Source organism: Micropterus dolomieu, linkage group LG10, assembly GCF_021292245.1.
Source record: "Micropterus dolomieu isolate WLL.071019.BEF.003 ecotype Adirondacks linkage group LG10, ASM2129224v1, whole genome shotgun sequence".
Lineage (NCBI taxonomy): Eukaryota > Metazoa > Chordata > Actinopteri > Centrarchiformes > Centrarchidae > Micropterus > Micropterus dolomieu.
In genome coordinates this window covers 401,675-419,322 of record NC_060159.1, presented here as the reverse complement: position 1 = coordinate 419,322, position 17,648 = coordinate 401,675, and the positions used below count along the sequence as shown (strand labels likewise).

Below are 17,648 nucleotides of genomic sequence, written 5' to 3'. Positions count from 1 at the left end.
TGCCGCGGCCCGCCGCACCTCTCTCCCTGCCTGAAGCGCCTGCTTCATAGTTTAAGCTAATGATGAGTGTGTACAGGTGTGCTTTATACTCCTCCGGTTATTCCGTCACACCTTACCGTTCTAGCAACAAGCCAATAGGATTGGAGTGATTTCATTCACGTTCAGACCTGCTTCGCCTAGAGGCGTTCCCATTGTGTCGTAACCGACGCAGTGTCTCGTTCCCCTTCTCGGGGAACCAGGGTTACATACGTAACCTGAGACGTTCTGCTCGAGGTTTCTGACACTTAAAAGGAATTTTTTCCTTGCCTCTGTCGCCTAGTGCTTGCTCTTGGTGGGAACTGTTGGGCTTCTGTAAATAGCATCATAGAGTATGGTCTAGACCTGCTCTTTTATGAAAAGCGCTGTGAGATAACTGTTGTTGTGATTTGGCGCTATATAAATAAAATTTTATTGAATTGAATAAAAAAAAGAAGTACAGTATATAGTAATGCTTAAGTCGGTAACAGGTTTAACAAAACTATCAAAACATTTTGGAGAAAAACATAATAATGTGTGAAATTAAACAGCCAGCGATGGCACAATTTCTTGTAATTTTAAGATGTCTTTAATCCCTGGCTATTTAAAAATGTTGATTAGAGTTTATAGCCCCCCCAAAATATCACAAAACAGGGTTTTAGGGGAGCTGATGTCTTATTAAGGGGAGCTAAGCTTCCCCTGGCTCCCCCGTAGTTCACACCCTGAATCTGACATTTAAACGGAAGATTTAGATTGTCCTTCCTGAGGGTGTGTTCAATTTAAATTTCAACACATAAATCGAAGTGTAGTACATATTAAAATCCGACTCCAGTCACAAACCTGGTGGGATGGGTGTCTGACAAAGATGCTTTATTTTCCATAAGTAACATCATTGTATGCACTTTGTTGACAACAACTCCAATGTACTACATCAAACAAGATACAAAAGCTAATGAAAGTCCATTGTAAGTAATCCAGGCAGGAAATTAGGTACAGTCAAAAAGTGAACAAAGAACCAGACCAAACCAACTATGTAGCTTTGCCTTTAGTCCAGTCCCTGTGTCCAAGTTTCTCCTGTAAATCAAAGTGCAACAGGACAAGATATTGCTCGTAACATTAAGGCTCAACAGAATTTGGACTAAAATAGTAACAAAACAATGAAAAATACATTGTGCCTAATAATGCTCTTAGGCCCGAGCACACTATGACACAACATTTTATCAGTGTACACTAAGCATGTTTTACCCACTAATTCAGTTGGTGCTAAGACATCTCAGCAATCTGCCACATGTAAACAAACCCAACTCCACAGTGAGATGACAAAACAATAAAAACATGACTAAATCTCCTCTCTCTTCTTACTTTTCAGCTGGCAAACAACAAAAATGTGAACTGCAGCATTGGTAAGGACTGGAGTGGAATACAAAGTGTTTGACAGACAGCAACACATTACACCTCCATCCTGTCGCTTCCTGATCACTCACTATATTTCATTAACCTATTTTATACTCATGCGAGTTTTCTCATGAGTATAAAATAGTCAGAAGTGCTGCCTGATAATCAAGGTCACTGCCAGTCATCCCTCAAAACATTTGTACAGTCTTGTGTCTTCTGTGGCTCTGGAGAAGCTCGGTCAAGTTTGTGAAAATGACATATTGATGACATCTGGTTCTTTCAGCTTGAGATTGGAGACCAACAAAAAGCCTGCATTACAAACATGGGTATGGAGTTTGGAAGACATGGCTGTACCAGGCAGGGAGTTTCACCAGGCCGCCGTTTTGGAAGGGTTTTTCCCCATTTTGTATTCCCAGTAAAATTTTTTCTTCAATTGATATCCTCAGATAATGTAACATAATGTATGGCTGCCAGGTCAAATTATTTCAACTTAGTTTCTGAGAAATCATATTTTGTCATTTTAGCATGGGAAATGGGTCTGCCAGCTATATGGATGTGATAACAGCATGGATAAGCTTGTCTGTAAATCCTGTCTTATAATATACAATGTACACCCGGCCTTGCTTGTATTTCTTTACAGGAAGAACTAATAAAAGGCAGTACGGGGCGTAGCCAAGTTCCAAAGAGTCCATACCACCACCTGACCATACACCAAAATAAAGTCTCTTATAAATAATTTTTATTATTTAAATTTTTCATCAATTCATTTATTTTGTGTAAATTCTATTTCTCAGGATAAAGGTCTTAGTGCTGTTTTAAACCCTTCTTTCCACTCTGGAGGATAAACAAATAATATGTGTTGGTGTAAAAGTAGTCAAACTTATATTTTATCTAAATATATTTGGATCAGCCTATAAAATATCCACCATGTGAAAAATACTGAGGACAAACCTTTAGTAGCTTCAGTTGGTAGCACAGCCCTGATGCAATGTTTACATACTAGCGCAGGTTTGTGTGATACAAAGTTTGTGAATGAATTAAATTAACTTCTCCCACTACTATGTAAGTAATAAAAACATAGCGTTAGCATATAGGCAAATATTAAAGCACAGAAATTGACAGATATAAAAAGGAAAGCAGGAGATTTCCAAATCACAATACCATATATTTACATGAGTGATCATTTTCAGTCACTTCTGTCTTTGATCACAGACAATTCAACATTTGTTTTAATTACATTCTGGTCATTCCTTTTTCAGGTACATGAATTTGTGTTAACTTGGTCACCGAGTGAGTGGAGACTCCCACCCTCAATACAGTCTATAAAATGAAAAGCTGGACATAACTGGGTGATCCCCCAGCTGCACTGCTCAGCAGACTGGGTACAGCCAGCACCATTTCCCAGTATACAACTGGAGGCTGCAGCTGACTCACTGATCCCCCAGGCTGACAGACTAAACCTACTCTCAGATCACCTTAGGCTACACGTACAGGAAGCTCGTCCCCTGCCTCAGGGCCCAGGCTGGTGTAGGTGACAGACGGTTCCAGAATTCCAGGACTGAGCGGGGGTTGGTTGGTGGCTGGCAGGCTGCTTGTGTTCCTGAACTGCTTGTAGACTCGTGGGTCCTGGGCCACATAGGTAGATGAGGAAGAGTAAAGGACCAGGCCCAAGATAATGATGAGGAATGACAACATATAGAGGCCCGAGAACTGCAACACAGAGACAGACAGACTTAAACCTAAAAGCTGTATTTCTACTCTGTGGCTTTATGCTAGTTCAGATGGTTAGGTGCGGACGTGGTGTGGTAAGCGTATTGACTAATTTCCGTTTCCGGTGCTTGTATGTTGGTCAGAGATGCTCACAAGTCTCTGAGAAAGAGTCCAAGTCAAGTCTCAAGTCTTTGAGCTAGAATCCAAGTCAAGTCTCAAGTCTCTCGTGGTTATTAGGAATGTTGTATCACCTGCTGCGTTCAATCCAGGTTGCTTATAAAACTGCATAGCTGTAAGGAATTCTGTAACTGTAACTTGTTTTCATTTACAGAGCACAACCATGTATTGTGCAATGCAATTATTGATGCCTTATTAAATACTGTAAGTCAACACACTCCCCAGACTCTTAAACTCAGTGTAACGTTAACTAAATAAAACTGTGACGTTGCATAATCAACAACAAACCTGTAACCTGTTTTTAACTTACAGAGCACAACCATGTAGCCTAATGTACAATGCATCTACAATTAATGACTTATTATAAGCTTATAAACTACTAAGCTTATAAAACTGCATAGCTGTAAGGAATTCTGTAACTGTAACCTGTTTTTCATTTATAGAGCACAACCATGTATTGTGCAATGCAATTATTGACGCCTTATTAAATACTATAAGTCAACACACTCCCCAGACTCTTAAACCCAGTGTAACGTTAACTAAATAAAACTGTAAAGTTACATGGTCAACAATAAAGCTGTAACCGGTTTTTAACTTACAGAGTACAACCATGTATGCAATGCAATCAATGACAGCTTAAACTACTGTAAGTCAACACACCCTGCAGACTCTCAAACCAGTGTAAGTTAAACTGTAAGGTTACATGATCAACAATAAACCTGTAACCTCTTTCTAGCTAAAGGTAATAATTAACGTGATGGCAGCCAGTGGGACGTAAATGATTACATTAATCGACTACCACAAGTTTGGCAAATAAACGCTCATTCATCTTTTCATAATGAACGACAGTCGGAGTAAACCTCCGGTAGGTCGTAGCTAAAGCAAGAAGCAAGCTAGCGTTAGATGGCCAATGCTGAGCTGGTGGTGTTTACTCACCACACATTACTAACCTATTTGCGTTCAGCGCTTCTTTGTTTGGGTCTTCTTGTATGAAGTTTTAAAGCCAAAGTTTATGATGAATGGCACAGCAGCTGCGTGTTTGTTGTCCTCTCTCACGTGCGGCAGCGCGTAGCTGATACTACGTGTTACGTAGGCAGGTTATAGGTAACGGAGGGAAATAACAGCAGGTTTCCTAGACGTTTCCTGAAAAAATAAACATTGTTCACGAGTCCCACACCTCGAGTCCGAGTTGAGTCTGAAGTCTTTTGAGGACGAGTCTCAAGTCAAGTCTGAAGTCATTGTGTGTGCGACTTAAGTCAGACTCGAGTCCGAGTCGCTAACTCAAGTCCCCATCTTTGATGTTGGTAGCTTGTTTTGCTGCTCTAACTAAATACCTTTTTTTTCAAAATTTGTTAGATTTGTCATTACAGCAGCTACCTGTTCGCTAAACATTCATTCTAACAGTAGTTCTGCAAAAGCATTCACAGTTCTTTCCATCTTTTAGTGACTCTTGTTAAATATCATAGTTGTTTTCGAAAGTTTTGGTAGCTAACGCTACCATACTTTAGCTTAGCCGTTAGCGACTTTAGTTTAGCAGCTCTCTCTTGCTTGGTGTGTCAGATGTTCAGTTACTCCTCTGCCTCCTTTAGCGGTAATGGTACGTGTAACAAATGTAGTTTATTTGTAGACATGGAGGCGAGGCTCAGTGATTTAGAAGTCCGGCTCCGCACCTTGGTAGATCAGTCGTTAGTTACTGTAGCTGGCCCTATCCCCGGTAGTCAATGCGGACCAATCTGAGTTAGCCTGTGGTAGCCGTCCCCCGGCATCTCCTGAGCAGCCAGGAAAGGGTTGCTGGGTGACTGTCCAAAGCAGGAATAGTCATAAGCATTCAGAGCCCGCGGGTCAACACCGAGATTATTAGAGTTTTTGATTATTTATTTGTTTTTAATTTTATTTTGTTTTGACTTTTTGTTTTCAATTTCAGTTTAGTTTTAAATAGTTTTTAATGTGAGTTTGCTCTAAACCGAAACTAAATTATAACTCCTTTGAAAGCCTTGTTCTTAGTCTTTCACACCCAAGTTGGAAATCAATCTGCAACCAATTCTATTTGTTATAGTATAGAGTTTTTGTCAACTTTAGTCCTTAAAACGGATAGTTATTATTGTAGGTTGACGATGGATGGATGATGTGGACGTTGAGAATGACAGCCTTAGTACTGCGTTAATCTCTCTATTTGATTCAATCAGCTTCTCTCAGAGTGTTCATAAACCAACTCACCGTTTTAACCACACCCTCGACCTTGTTCTGGTATATGGCAACTTGAAATTGAACATTTAATAGTGTTCCCACAGAACCCCTTTTTATCTGACCACTGTTTGATAACTTTTGAGTTTCTATTACTGAACTACATGCCACTAGGCAAAAATCTCTATACAATATGTCTGTCTGATAGTGCTATAGCTAAATTTAAGGATGTGATTCCATCAGCTTTTAATTTATTATCAAGTCACAAAGTAATGGAGGACTAGGGTAATTTCAGTCCCCCCCAAATCAATCATCTTGTTGATAGTGCTGCAGGCTCGCTGCGAATGACACTTGACTCTGTTGCCCCTCTAAAAAAGAAAATAATAAAACAAAGACGGTTAGCTCCATGGTATAACACTGAAACTCGCAAATTAAAGCAAATATTGGGGAAACTTGAGAGGAATTGGCGTTCCACCAAACTGGGAAAATTCTTGTTTAATTGGACAAGATAGTCTTAAAACACATAGGAAGGCCCTCCGTCATGCCAGAGCCGCGTACTACTTGTCATTAATAGAGGAAAATAGGAACAACCCCAGATTTCTTTTCAGCACTGTAGCCAGGCTGACAGAGAGTCACACACATTGAGCCATGTATTCCCATGGCTCTCAGTAGTAACAACTTCATGAGCTTCTTTAATGATAAAATTCTAACTATTAGAAACTAAATTCACCAAGACCTGCCCACAACTGGCACCGACTTAACTCTAAACTCAGGAACCTTAGAAACAGCTGTAAAAAGTAAAATGTGTTTAGACTGCTTTGCTTCCCTCAATCTTTTATCAACTAACTTCAATAATTTCTTCATCTAAACAATTAAACTGCCTCCTAGACCCTTTTCCGACTAGGCTGCTTAAAGAAGTTTTCCCCTTAGTGAGAACTTATTTACTAGATATGATCAATCTATCTTTATTAACACGCTATGTACCACAGTACTTTAAAGTAGCTGTAATTAAACCTCTTCTGAAAAAGGGTTTTAGCCAACTTTAAACCTATATCTAACCTTCCATTTCTCTCTAGGATCCTTTAGAAAGCAGTTGCCAAACAGCTGTGTGACTTTCAACAATAGTTTATTGGAGGATTTTCAGTCAGGAGTGTGAAAATTACTAACGACCTCCTAATTGCATCAGACAAAGGACTTGTCTCAGCACTGCATTTGATACCACTGACCATCATACCCTATTACAGAGACTAGAATATTTAATTGGCATTAAAGGAACTGTTCTAAGCTGGTTTAAGTCCTATTTATCAGATCAGTAGTACATGTTAATGATGAATCCTCCACGCACATCAAAGTTAAGTCATGGAGTTCCACAAGGATCTGTGCTTGGACCAATCCTGTTCACTTTATGTATGCTTCCTTTAGGCAATATTATCAAGAAACACTCCATAAACTTTCATTGTTATGCAGATGATACTCAGTTATATCTATCGATCAAGCGAGATGAAACTAATCAGTTAGCTAAACTCCAAATGTGCCTTCAGGATGTTAAAACCTGGATGACCTGTAATTTTCTAATGTTAAACTCAGATAAAACTGAAGTCACTGTACTGGGGCCCAACCACCTCCGTGACGCATTATCTAAAGATATAGATACTCTGAATGGCATCAACCAGGCCTCCAACACCACTGTGAGGAATCTCGGAGTTATCAGGACATGTTGTTTAACTCTCACATTAAGCAAATTTCAAGGACCGCCTTTTTTCACCTACGTAAAAACGTGCAAAAATCAGGAACATCCTGTCTAAAAATGATGCAGAAAAACTAGTCCATGCATTTGTTACTTCTAGGCTGGATTACTGCAATTCCTTATTATCAGGCTGCTCGAAAAAGTCCATTAAGACTCTTCAGCTGATCCAGAATGCTGCAGCACGTGTTCTGACAGGAACCAGGAAAAGAGATCATATTTCTCCTGTTTTAGCTTCTTTGCATTGGTTTCCTGTAAAATCCAGAATAGAATTTAAAATCATTCTTCTCACCAACAAAGCTCTTAATGGTAAGGCACCATTAAATCTTTAAGAGCTCATAGTACCTTACTACCCCACCAGAGCACTGTGCTCCCAGAATGCAGGGTTACTTGTGGTTCCTAGAGTCTCCAAAAGTAGAATGGGAGCCAGAGTGTTCAGCTATCAAGCTCCTCTCCTGTGGAACCAGGTTCCAGTTTAGGTTCAGGAGGCAGACACCATCTCCACATTTAAGAGTAGGCTTAAGACTTTCCTCTTTGATAAAGCTTATAGTCAGGGTCTTGTGCTTCCTCGTCCCTCTCCTCTCTCCTCCTATCACTTTCTGCAGGTGTTTCTGGCTCTGGAGCTGTGGAGTCTGGATCTGTGGTTGCAAGTCACCTGCTGCCCCCGTGTTCCTGCTCGACACCCTCTGCAACAACTATTATCTCTCTCTCTATGTCTTGCTCTCTCTCACTTATCTTTCTTTACCGCTGCGATCCCGTGAAACTGTCGCGGTCGTTCTCGTCTCACTCACATGCCCGCCCGCCGCCAGAGTTGATATGTCAAACTTTTTCCTACAGTTCATCAATAGACAGAGACTGATCTGGCAGTTTGATCTGAGTTTCCTGAAGAATATAACTGTTTCTTTAACAGTTAGGCCACCAGGTCTTAAACAGGCGACAACCTTTGCTGCTGTCTCTTATTCGTTAAAAATAATCTATTAACTTCAACTGAACTAATTTGAAAGTTAGTAGTTATATTATTTAGTTATAGACTCCATTATTTCATGTTGCATGTTGCACATTTAGCTGTTGAAGTTTAGTAAAAATTAATACAAAATAATAATTATTATAGAGAGGTTGCGATGGGGCAGTGTATTAGACACTTGTCTTTGATTCCCACTACAACACATCCACCAAATAAGTTATTGTCATGGGTCCTGCTTTACCATCCATATGTTGTAATAGAGCCACCGCCAGTTTGATCGGGGTGTGGGGGGTTCTCAGTATATTTTCCTGCTTTTTTGCCCTTTGCCAATCACATGCCTGGTAAAGGAAAGATCCTATGTCAGTGTGTAATGATCAGTGGCATGGAGACACCGTCTCCAGGCTCAGTAACGATGTCAGTGTCTCCTGGGGACCTATTCTAGGTCCACTCCTCTTCAGTCTATGTGTTAATGATCAGATTTTAGCATGTATTGCAGCTGATGTTCAAATGTACATTTTAAATGTATCCGCAGAGAAGCTACAAATGGTTTCAAAAGTCAGATCCCTTCGTGTCATCTTATGTGCTTTAAAAAAACAAATTCAACCTATGAAGCCATACCAGATATATATTCTGACAAGGCCTATGGGACTAGTTTAGACAACTGTCTGTTGTCTGAACTGTCTCAACTCTATAAAATATTGGATGGCATAGAATTGTCTACACCTAAATACAGACAAAACACAAGTTCTTATTTCTGCACCAGATGGTATTGTCCTGACGGTTATGGAAAATCTTCTTTATCCTCTTCTGTTAAATATGCGCCAGGCTCTGAGTCTTGACCAGCATGTAAAATACCGGGTTAGCTCCTATTTCTACCAGCTGAGGAACACTGCTAAACTAAGAACCGGAAAAAACTTGAGAAACATCAGACACAGAAGCTCGGTGCAGAACTGAGTAGTAGGTTGGTCCAATAGACGATGCCATCGTCCATAGTGATGGCTGACAGACATCACAACATTGAGCCTGCATCGCGGTATGTTTTATAAACTTGCCTAAAAGACACAGAACTCATCTTTTTGCCATATTTTCCACCCGTGATCTGTTATCAGGGCAGCAGGTGAGCCGCATGCCAGCTTGTTAATAAAGTAGCTTTTCAAACAACCGAAACCAACATCTGAACTCTGTGTGTTCACTGTTGCTTTACCTGGTCCATGCATATAAAACATCCACCGCGACTTCTAATGTAATAGGCTACCAAGTTTTTTTTATCAAGTGAAGTATGGGCGAGTGAACATATGCACATAATATGACCACTATATATATCTGGTTGGGGTACTGGAGCTATTCTGGAGGCTCGTGATGGCCTGAATGCAGACTGAGACCCTTCGTACTGCTTTCTTCTTTCATTTGTCACGCATCTACACATTGTTCTTCCTTGTCAAAACCTGGCACCTTCATTACCCACAATGCAACTCGACCGCTGACAGTTTTGTCAGTGATTCAGGAAAACAATGCTTCTTGGCAGTTTGTTTAGAAACCTTTTAACATCTTGCCGAAGGATTGCAGTTGAAAATTTGCCAGTAGGCTAACACTGGCACACTTACAGTAACGTTGATTAATATGTGCTGTCCAGAGAAAAAAATAGAAAAATATTTTGTTTTTACCTTATAGTGAAAGAGGAAGAGGCCACAGAAGAGGCCGTACAGGTCAGCTGTGAGCAGAGAGAGACTGACTGAGGTGGCACTTGTTCTCTTTATCACCACCGGCATGAAGCTGTACAGGCCGAACATGAAGGCACTAAAACCAACGTAGAAAAGACCTGCAAACACACATTTATATTTTGTGGGAAACTTACTTGTGGTTGTAAATTCAAGTTGTGTGTGCGCATGTGCGCATGCTCACCTATTTGCCAGTCCCACGGTACCTTCAACAGCTCCTTGTGTTCCATGATGGCCCTGCAACACAGCACATGCACAAAGATTAAAATAGTTTTATGCCCCATTCCCTGCACACATATAGTAGGAGTTGCATGGTACCTGCCAGAAGCTTTAGAATTACTTCAAACCTCAACAGTAAACTCAATTGTGTACAGTTATTGCTGGACTACTCTCCATCAGGCAGTAACTCCTACACTAGATGTCTATCTGAGAGTGCTTTAGCTAAATTTAAGGGATTCTATCAGTATTTAATTCAGTACTCATACAAGTACTCAGTACTCGTGTCTCAACATAACAGAGGACTCTTATGCTAACTTCATATGCAGGCTCACTGCGAATGACACTCGATTTTATTGCCCCTCTAAAAAGAAGATAATAAAATAGGGAAGGTTGGCTCCATGGTATAACTCCCAAACGCGTAAATCAAACCAAACATCAAGGAAACTTGAAAGGTAATGGCGTTACACCTATCTGGACGAATGTTGTTTAGTCTGGCAAGATAGTTTTAAAATTTATAGTATTGCCAGAGCAGCATATTACTTCTCATTAATAGAGGAAAATAAGAACAGCCCCAGGTTTCTTTTCAGCACTCTCATTAGTAGAGCTCTGCATGGGCCTCAAATCTAAGCCCTAGCCCGGCCCTGGCCCGTGACCCTAATGCCTTACCCCGTGTCCGACAGCTTATCAGAATTCTCAGCCCAAGCCTGACTGGAGCCCGTGTTTTTTTCCTCCACCCCATACCACAGCTTACTGTTGCAGCCAATACAATGGTTTAGTTTTGTATTTAATGGCAGTGGTTAACCTATATTTTGTTTAGAACATAATTTTTAGCACTATATAGATTAAATATTTGAAGCAGAAATATGTGTGGGAGGTCTGAGGTCTTCCCCCAGAAGATTTTGAACATTAAACTGGTAATTTCCTGCATTCTGGAGACATTTTCTGCTCCAATTTACAGTGGAAATGTCTTTTTTATATGAGGGAAAACTATATTGCTGTACTATATTGTTTTCTTACTGTGCAAATAAACATTTCTCAAAGCATTTTCATTTGTTAGTTAAGATTTCTTTCTCTTATATACATATAGACATGCGAGTTCCGAATTCTGTTGTTAATCAGAAGTCATGTTTAAGGCTTGCTGCTAAACAAAACGCTTGTTTACGGTCCAAAAATTGGATAAACACCGACTTTTTATGAGGAAAATGCAAAAGAAGTGAACACAATACACCAGAGGAGAGAAAAAGAGGAAAAAGAAGGAGAAAGAAAGAGAAAGAAGAAAAGAGATATAATTTGAAGGAGCATCAAACTGAAGAGAAACACAAGGAGAGAACAAAAACAAACGAAGAGGATAGAGGAACTCAAGCAAGTAACAGCAAACTGGACACTGAAATCAGTAAGTTTTTGCATTTATTACTATAAAACAATTCCAACTGAAACACTCAAGCTAATAGCTAACAAGCTAACACTGGACTGTGGTTACCTAGCAACGGCATCAATAACAGCAGTAGTGCTGTTTTAAACAGAGAATACAGAAGCTACATTACTCTGAAGCTGATGATACACGGGGCAACTTTTTGAGCAATCGTGCAGGGCAACATTGTCGTCAGTGGTAATGAGTAAAGATTACTACCGTAATCTCCTTTCCCCACCACTCTGCCACCCGCCCTGCCCTGCCGCTATCCGTTCAAAACATCGTCGGGCTTGCCACTAGCAAGACTGCCCAGCAACATTGCTCAAAAAGTTGTATCCCCCCCCCGTGTATCATCAGCTTGAGGCCCTGGACATGAGAGAACACTTCTCCCAGATGGAAATAGAACTGGTACAGATCAGAGAGCAGCTGGACCAACTGCAGCAGCCTACTACTCCTACTGTCAGTGACTTCCAGGCCAAGAAAGAACAGGACAGTGTCAACTCACAGAGATTTTCAACAAGAACTAGCTCGCAGAGAAGACAGTTGGATCCTCTCACCCAGCCTGGTGCAGACTCTAATCCCTCCCCTGTACCAACCAGCTGCCTCCATACAAACATCCCAAGCCAAGACGACAGTCAAAACCCTGCACCCGTCCAATGCCTATAGCCAACCTCCAGCCAGGAGCTCCAGACCTGAAACCACCACCACAGCTCCACATCCAGACCCGACAGCTGAATCTGAACAAACACACAAAGGCAGAAAGGCTGACATTATCCTCCTCATGGACTCTAATGGAAAGTTCCTGGATGAAAAGACCTTATTCCCAAGTCACAGAACGGAGAACATCTTGTGCCCCAACACCAGGACAGCCCTGGAGCTGTTGCCTGAGTGCCTGAACTAGGCTCATCTAGCCACATCATCATTCATACAGGCACCAGCGACTTCAGGTCCCAGCAGGACAGACTGGCAGACTCTCTGAGGAGAGTCATTGAGCAAGCCTCCACCAACTTTCCTACCAGCAAGATAGTCATATCCACGCTGCTGCACAGGAGAAACTTCCACCCCCACACTATTCACAGAGTGAATATCAGACTCTCCAGGGACTGTGCCCTCAAACCCAACGTGTTCTTGGCCCACCACCCGACCCTCCACCTGGACTGCCTGTATGATAACATACACCTACACAGAAATGTAGTCCCCACCCTTGCTAGGACCTTTAAAGATGTTGCCCTTTGAAGAAGCCCTACTACCACTTCAAGGGGTAACCACACAACGCAGACCCTTCGCAGACCTCCAGGACCTCCTAGACCTTCAAGACCATCCAGACCTCCACCATGCATCCACCCCTGGCTTTCAGAGAGGACGGCCAGGTCACCAAATCCACCGCGTCACCAATATCACAACCCACAGCCCACTTCACAGCCAACACAACACTGGCCTCTGATACCCAGCCAGAGAGCCCCCCGGCCTGGAGGTCCTATACCCTCCACATCCCAACGGCAGAACCAAGACTACAGGAGCAGCAGCCTATTGGACTGAACTATGTTGCAGTGGTGAGAAGAGCCACAGCCCGCCCACCTCTGGTGAACTCAAAGACATATTACACATGCTAAACCTGCTCTGCTCTCACTTCATATGGTGGAAGAGCAGAGACCTCTTAAAGACATCATAAGAATTCATAGTTTAGCATGTTGTATATATTTTAAATGAATAGTAATACAAGTACAATTCTTAACAGTATCTCACATGATACACTCTAAAATGTTACTCAAAGTTTAATATTTTATTAATTTACTTACAACACTCTTTTCCTCTTTTAACACTTTTTTTCTTTTCATTTGTTACTATTACTAGTTTTTTAATATCTAGTTTATTATTATTACTATTATAATTAGTTTCTTAAGCTGCTAATTTTTGAACATATTACACTTGGAGATGAAATCCTTTACAACAACATGTTGGAACATTCAAGGTCTGATAGCATCAGCTTAAAGAGCAGAAACTCAGGTTTTAATAGAGAGTTAAAAGACTCTGACATCATAATTTTAAAGGAGACATGGTGCAGAGAAGATGTCTCCAGTGGTTGTCCTGACGGCTACACGGAGATCATCCTACCATCAACAAAAAATCCCACAATAACCCAAGGATTCAGGAGGCATGATTATATGGTGTAAACAGTTATTAAAAAAGAAGAAGCTTATATATGGTTGAAAATTAACAAAAAGATGATTCGTACTGAGCAACATGTCTGCATGTGTGCCATCTATATACCTCCATCAGAATCCCCCTACTATTCAATTCAATTTTATTTATATAGCGCCAAATCACAACAACAGTTATCTCACAGCGCTTTTCATAAAAGAGCAGGTCTAGACCATACTCTATGATGCTATTTACAGAAGCCCAACAGTTCCCACCAAGAGCAAGCACTAGGCGACAGAGGCAAGGAAAAACTTCCTTTTAAGAGGCAGAAACCTCGAGCAGAACCATGGCTCAGGGTGGGCAGCCATCTGCCTCGACCTAGATTATTTCATTACAGATACGATCCAATGTTTCTCAGACCACAGCAAAATAACTATCTATCTAAAAAGGGCTCATTCTAACTCTGGGGCCCCTAGTGCCTGTGAACTGCTTAACAGCACATACTCATACAGATGGACCCCAGACAGCATGGGGACGTCCCAAAAGGCACTGGAAAATCAAAACATACATGATTTAACTCATTTATTTCTAACTGAAACATTTCCCCAGAATATTCTGGTGTAAATGCTGCTGTGGACAAAATCCATTCAATTTTTCATCATTTGGCTTCATTGTCTAATTTAAAAGCCTCCAAACCAAAACCTCAACAAAAGACCAATAAGAAATGGTTTGACACTGAATGCAAAAACCTGAGGAAAACTTTAAGGAAATTATCAAATGAAAAGCATAGGGACCCAGATAACCACAACATACGCTGTCAATATGAGGCCACTCTGAAACAATACAAGTACACCCTAAAAACAAAGAAAGAACAACACAGCAAGAACCAGCTCTGTGAAATTGAGGAATCCCTAGAGTCCAACCAGTTCTGGGAGAAATGGAACAACCTAAACAAAACTCAGCAGGATGAACTGGCTATCCAAGATGGAAGAATACTTGGATTAATCACTTTAGTGAATTATATAGTAATATTACAAAAAATGATGATCAGTACAAGATATTCACAAAATGGAAAACTCTGGAGGTGGTGATTAAAAAACAACCTAAACCCTCTAGATTACCCGGTAACAGAACAAGAATTAACAGAAGTCATCCAGTCCCTGAAAGGAAAAAAGGCTTGTGGTATTGATGGAATCCTCAACGAAATAAAATCAGAATGGCTATACTAAAACTATTGAATACTATTCTAGCAACTGGAACTTTTCCAGATATCTGGAACAAAGGTTTAATAACCCCAATTCATAAATCCAGAGATAAATATGACCCAAATAACTACAGAGGAATATGTGTATCCAGTAACCTGGGAAAATATTAAAAATTAATATTATTAATAAACGACTTGTCAACTTTCTTGATGACCACAATATTCCGCATAAATGCCAAATTGTTTATTTGCCAAATTGAAAAGATCAATTCAATTTTACAATTTTACAATTTAACAATTTTTCACCCAGACATACCATCACAAAGCCCTAACATACCAGGAGCTGAAACCAGAGAAGAGTCCCCTCAGCCAGCTGGTCCTGAAGCTCTCTGCAGTAACAAGTCCCCAACAGCCTCAGGACAGCAACACCAACTCAAGCAGACCAAACCACATTATAAACAAGCAGAAAGAAAAATATATTGAATACTGGAAAGAAACGACCAAAACACAAAGTAAATTCCAATGTTATCTGACCCTAAAAAGAGAATTCACACTGGCAAATTACCTGAGCACAATAAAATGTCCTAAACTAAGAAAAATGTTGACAACATCCAGACTGAGTGAACACAGTCTGGCCATAGAAAAGGGTCGCCACAGACAGATCTGGCTACCACAAGAGTGACACAGGATAGGTAGAGACAGAGCTGCACTTTCTGACCTCATGCCCTAAATATAAAACACTAAGACAAAAACATTTCCCAAATATACCCCGAATGCGAATTTATATCAGACACACAGAAACTCCCCTTGACATAAACTAAACGACCTCTAAACACTCCCAAGACCAAAAGGGCAGGGTAACCAAAGTTTAATATTTTATTAATTTACTTACAACACTCTTTTCCTCTTTTAACACTTTTTTTCTTTTCGTTTGTTACTATTACTAGTTTTTTAATATCTAGTTTATTATTATTACTATTATAGGGCAGGGTAATCAAAGTTTAATATTTTATTAATTTACTTACAACACTCTTTCAGATTACCTCAGACATCAAAGACTCCTTCACTCTTAACTCTCTACCCCACCAAAGAGCCATTAATTTGGACTCTTAACATGCCCTCTCACTTTCACATCTAGGTGTGAGAAACTACAGACGCCAGAGAAGGACGCTGCCCCGAATTCCTTTGCGTGGATAAATTAATAATGTCCCCTTATAACTTGCCTTTTACCTTGTTAAATTAAATAATCTTTGTTAAGTTACTTAGTAGGTCTCTCAACTTCCATTTGAGTAGTTATATTACCATGTTGTTGTTATTGTTGAAAAGAAGAATCTATCCATCCATCCATCCATCCATCATCAACCGCTTATCCTGCGTACAGGGTTGCAGGGGACTGGAGCCAATCCCATCTTACATCGGGCGAAAGGTGGGGTACATACGGAATATTATCATGTGTTAAATAATTAATTTCCCCAGCTCCTGAGCAAATGATTGTTTTAAAGAAATAATCAAATAATCAAAGTTATCTCAGTCTTCTCTCATGGGACCAGAGCTCCCCCAGAGGACAAAAGAAATATTACATGTAATGTATCTCCCGCAGTTTAATGTATCACTCTGTATTTTATTGTGTATAATCTGATGCCATGTTCGTTCAACTTGCTTATATATTCTCTGAGTAAGAAAGTTCAACCGCCAATATTATCCAGGAAATGTTGAGTTAAGTTTCTTTCATTCTGAAATATTGAAAATGTGTTTAACTGGTAACCATTCTAATGGTTACAATAATTACTTAATAGTTTCCTTTTTATCAAATGCTTAAAACTAAGAACAGTATAACTGTTTATTAAAATTTAAGGTTTGATTGTGGGAAGGTATTTGATTAAAGAGGTGGTATTATGTTTTTTGGCTTTTCCCCTCTCCTTTATTGAGTTATATATCTTTTTTGTGCATGTAACAGGTTTGCAAAGAGAAAAAGCCCAAAGTCCAGCCCAAAGGGAGTTCCCATCTCCCACAGAAAGCAATGCTCTGAACCGCTTGAAAACAGCTCGTTTGTAGTCAACACTACACAACGTTTGTCTGTGGAGCTGACGTACTGCTGACGTACTTCTGACGTACTGCGGTAAGCGTGTCGGTTTCATTTCTGTTTCCGGTGCATGTGTGTTGGTACCGTGTTGTGCTGCTCTCGCTAAGTAACAGTTACATTTGTTTGATTACAGCAGCCAACTGTCCGCTAAACACTTATTCTTTACAGTAATTTTGCCTAAGCACTCACAGTTCTTTCCATCATTTAGTGACTGCTGTTCAATCTCATAGTTGTTCAAAAGTTTTGGTAGCTGACGCTACAGTACTTTAGCTTAGCCGTTAGCGACTTTAGCTTAGCAGCTAGCGATGGCTTCTCCTTCTCCCTCTCTCTCTCCCACTTTCTCCTGCTCGGTGTGTCAGATGTTCAGTTACTCCTCTGCCTCCTTTAGCGGTAATGGTACGTGTAATAAGTGTAGTTTATTTATAGACATGGAGGCGAGGCTCAGTGATTTAGAAGTCCGGCTCCGCACCTTGGTAGATCAGTCTTTAGCTACTGTAGCTAGCCAGTCCCCGGTAGTCGGTGCGGAACGGCCTGAGTTAGCCTCTGGTAGCCGTCCCCCGGGATTTCCTGAGCAGCCAGGAAAGGGGGGGGGGGCTGGGTGACTGTCCGAAGGAGGAATAGTCGTAAGCATTCAAAGTCCACGGGGCACCATCAACCTGTTCACGTTTCTAACAGATTTTCC

At 40.6% G+C, this 17,648-nt stretch overlaps 1 protein-coding gene across 1 annotated transcript in view; it reads right to left on the bottom strand.

The window, feature by feature from the left end:
• Nucleotides 1–868: 868 nt before the first annotated feature.
• The window catches only part of slc35f1 (solute carrier family 35 member F1), a 47,706-nt gene continuing 30,926 nt past the window's right edge, over nt 869–17,648 (bottom strand). The window contains exons 6-8 of the mRNA XM_046060626.1: nt 10,092–10,144; nt 9,854–10,008; nt 869–3,120 (exon numbers count right to left, since the gene is read on the bottom strand). Coding sequence (XP_045916582.1) covers nt 2,887–3,120; nt 9,854–10,008; nt 10,092–10,144 — 442 coding nt within the window. The 3' untranslated portion in view covers nt 869–2,886. The remainder of the gene's footprint in view (nt 3,121–9,853; nt 10,009–10,091; nt 10,145–17,648) is intronic.